At 41.5% G+C, this 3,773-nt stretch overlaps 1 protein-coding gene across 1 annotated transcript; it reads right to left on the minus strand.

The window, feature by feature from the left end:
• Positions 1-766: 766 nt before the first annotated feature.
• On the minus strand, positions 767-1,978 carry foxd5 (forkhead box D5). The gene has a single exon (XM_010768277.1). It carries the CDS (start codon positions 1,976-1,978, stop codon positions 932-934), a length of 1,047 nt encoding a protein of 348 aa, XP_010766579.1. The 3' UTR covers positions 767-931.
• Between the last annotated feature and the right edge of the window lie 1,795 nt (positions 1,979-3,773).

A 3,773-nucleotide genomic window follows, 5' to 3' on the forward strand; every position in this document is an offset into this window, starting at 1 on the left:
ATAAAGTTCTCTTAAACATTCAAAAATATTTTCCTTCCACAGCAAACAAGAAACCTAACAGATATTTGGTATCTATCATTTATGATTATTAAAATATATTCTAGTATTAATTATATAGTTCTAATATAAAAGTGTGGGCTTTTATTGTTAAAATCAAGAGCAATAAATGCAGAAACAGTCTCTTATTCTTTATCAAATCAACAAGTGTCTTGGGGACATTAGTTTAGAGCTGGCATGACCCTTTTTAATCTGCTGGTTAGAAATGTTGTTTTACGTTAATTTTTTCAAGATGTTATCTCAATAGTTGAAACTCCATAACAACATTCTGATTGTGTTTTAACCAGGATTTTTGACCATTTTAATCATCTTTAAATATCAATAACAAATGACAGTATAAGTGAATATATTTGACTTGGAGAATATAGAATTATTGAGAGTTTGGACTTATATTACATATAATATTTTGGAGATAATGTGAAATTATGTCAGAGAATTTAACTTTCATACATTGACAGCTTATGCATCATCTGAAGATACAATATATTTTTCACTACATGCTATGGAGCACAATACTTATCATGGGCTTTTCAAATGTATTAGACTGTTGTTCTTACTTTTATATTTGGCATTGGCCTGACCCAAACAATGATGATGTAACTAAAATAGTGCTTTAAGTAACCAAAAAAGAGCATGAAACATCAGATATTTTACAGATATTTATTTTCACAAGTTAATTAATAACAAAAACACACAAAACGCCTTCCACTGCAGCATGTCTCACAAATATATTACCAACCATCTTATTAACAATTATTTCATTTAAGACATAACTTTGTCACATAAATATCATGCAATTAAAACATTTCTTTAAGAAACAATCTACACCAACTTGTCTTCACAAAGCATCGAACACACAGACACTGTGAAGGCTTCAGTGATGGTAAGAGAGTCTGAGGTGCTCGTTTCTCAAAGGAGCATTGTTCAGCATGGCAGGAGGACAGAATGGAGCCTGCATCAGCGTGGGGACTAAACGGGCAGCAGGGCCAGACATCAGGTGACCGTACCCGAGAGAGCTGCGAGGTGGATTCAGGTTCTGTGCACTGAAAGGAGAGGGCTTGCTCATGATGCTGTCAATACTGAACGAGCATTTTGCCTGCAGGCGAGGCTTTGGCTCAGCAGGGTCTGTGGAGCAAAGCTGAACTCTGAAGTCTTTAGGCCCGTTGCTGTTCCCGTGACTGTTCAAAGTTTGTGGTAGAATGTGATAGGAAGAGGGAGGCATCATAATGCCCTCCTGCAGAGGCATGTACCGGATAGGAGCAGCGGGTGGGGGGCTTACCTGGCCATGTACGCAATACGGTTGCCCGTATGGCCGGTAGCAGTTCAAGTTGGAGTAAAAAATAAGTCCGTCTTTGCCAAACTCGGGCTGGTTTCTCTTGAAGCGCTTCCTGCGTCGAAGGAAGCTGCCGTTGTCGAACATGTCCTCTGATGCAGGGTCCAGAGACCAGTAGTTACCTTTGCCCGGATTTCCGGGCTCCCTCGGGATCTTGATGAAACAGTCGTTGAGGGACAGGTTGTGCCGGATGGAGTTCTGCCATGCAGGGAACTTGTCTTTGTAGTAGGGGAACTTGTTGCTGATGAAGTCACAGATGCCACTGAGCGTCAGCTTCTTGACCGGGCTCTGCAGGATGGCCATGGTGATGAGGGCGATGTAGGAGTAAGGAGGCTTCACAGAGCTGCTCTGGGCTTTCCTGGACAGCGGGGCGTCTGCACAGAAACTGTTCTCGCTTTCCCCCGAGGAATCTGGCTCGGAAGAGTCAAATTCAGCACCAGATTCAGCCGAGGAACCAGGGTCCGTAGAGCACTTGTTTCTATAAATACGCACACTGGTAGGCTCGTCCTCGCCCACTATATCAATCTCATCCTCTTCTAGAAGCGAAGCAGGGTGTTGTGGAGCCTCAAATTCACCGGAGAGAGTCATGTTCACACGCAGAGTGGTCAAAAACGCGTAAAAACTCTGTGCCAAAGCTGCATTAATGTTTCGCCGTGCGTAATACCAAAAGGCCTCTGATCATGCGTAAAAGCGCATGTGTCATTTGGTTCTTCCTTAAACCTTGTTTACTGGCTGTTTGCTGTGATAAGAAGGGCTAGGGCTTTATATGAGGGGAAACTGCTGCCCTGCAGGCCAGTCCCATTAACCCTCTGGACCTATCAGAGGAGCCCCTCGCCACGGGGAGCCAGAGGATGCGATCACACAGGTGGGGGGGCTTAGGGGGTCTTGAAGTGCATATGGCCTCAATGTTTAGATTTCCTTATTTCACTCATGTGTTTTATTGAAATTGCCCAACGTTTAAAGTGAGTGCCATCACGAAATGACATAACATAAAACTAAATGTCCAATATTAAAAATAATTACTGAAATCTTACTTTTGATGTAATTTCTCAGCCTAAATAACCATCGATAAGTATGGGCTTTACAAATAAAAATCACCAAAATCACCACAGTGTTATTTTGACTTATCTCTTTTTTCACTCCTGCAGCATACAGTAGGTACCCATTAGCTCAAGCCACTTTGAGTCCGGTATAGACATTCTGTGTCGGGCATGCAATCCTTTATATGATACAAAAAAGAAAATCATTAAAAATATGTTAAAGGTCATTCCTGATATTTTAATCATCTGATATTACAAGTCGTACAGCATCACAGTCGGCGGTTGGATGCTCTTGGGAATTTTAACACCACGCCTAGCCACCGCTAAGAAATAAAGTGTTTCCCCCTCGGAACCCCCGCGGGTTCGTTTAGTTTGCCACCTCTGGATGCCCGTGGGTGGTGTGACCATGAAAATGGCCGTGGTGAGGCGTCCCGCAGGCAGGAGAGAAAAGAGGCAATAGTCGCCTTAACGAGGCCATCAGCATCAGAATCGAGTAGGAAACGGCTCAGCTGAACGCTGCGCTCTGGGCTACAGGGCTCAGCTCGGCTTTACGACCGGGATGAATGAGCTGAGCCATCCTCAAAGCAAACCGGTCCTACAGCGGATATGTGCTAAAACCGTGCTGCTAAACCATCTCCATTGCAAATGACTACGTTGTGAAAACTCCACCTATTTCCTCACCTTACTGCGCCTACTGTGTGAGAGATGGCTCTCACATGACTGCATACCAATAAAGCCCAAAGTAACAAATACCCGAATGGCTGTGATTTGTCAAGTATCACAAGCAATAACTTAATTCAATCCGAAATTCAACATTTAGTCTTAAGTGAAGCAGAGTTGATGCTTAGAAAGTACTAATTGCAAGAAAACCACATTATTATAGGTACAAATTAAGAATAGTTTTTAATGAAGGTCTCATTATAGGGGGAAGCTGAATACAGTAAACGAACCAACCAGTTTATATGTATATGAAAACAATACAGGTTTGCATGGTAACCTTTTAGGCATAATAATTACAGCCACACCTACATTATACGCATTTTTGGAAAACTTAATATTACAATACAATATTTGAGTCAAAAGTGTTAAAATAACAAGGCTTGCTGATTGGATGCAGAAGTTGAAAACTCTGTAAAAGTTTGATAATAAAAGCTAAGATGTTAACGCTCTTAAAGCCTTTTCACACTCTGTTGAGCATCATCGTGAACTTACCACTTTAAAACAAAGGCACTTTGTGTCTTTTGTTATGTTAATAGTCTGCTGTTGTCACCTAGAACTAGTCATTTTACAAATAGCTTGAATCTTTATTGTGTTAAGGTTGATCAGAAAAGACTTAGAATATG

The sequence above is a fragment of the Notothenia coriiceps genome, unplaced genomic scaffold, assembly GCF_000735185.1.
Source record: "Notothenia coriiceps isolate Sejong01 unplaced genomic scaffold, NC01 NC01_scaffold00000339, whole genome shotgun sequence".
In the NCBI taxonomy this organism is placed as follows: domain Eukaryota; kingdom Metazoa; phylum Chordata; class Actinopteri; order Perciformes; family Nototheniidae; genus Notothenia; species Notothenia coriiceps.

Bases quoted from the DNA above. Each gene is read 5' to 3' on its own strand.
- foxd5 (XM_010768277.1), bottom strand. From the start codon at position 1,978: ATGACTCTCTCCGGTGAATTTGAGGCTCCACAACACCCTGCTTCGCTT.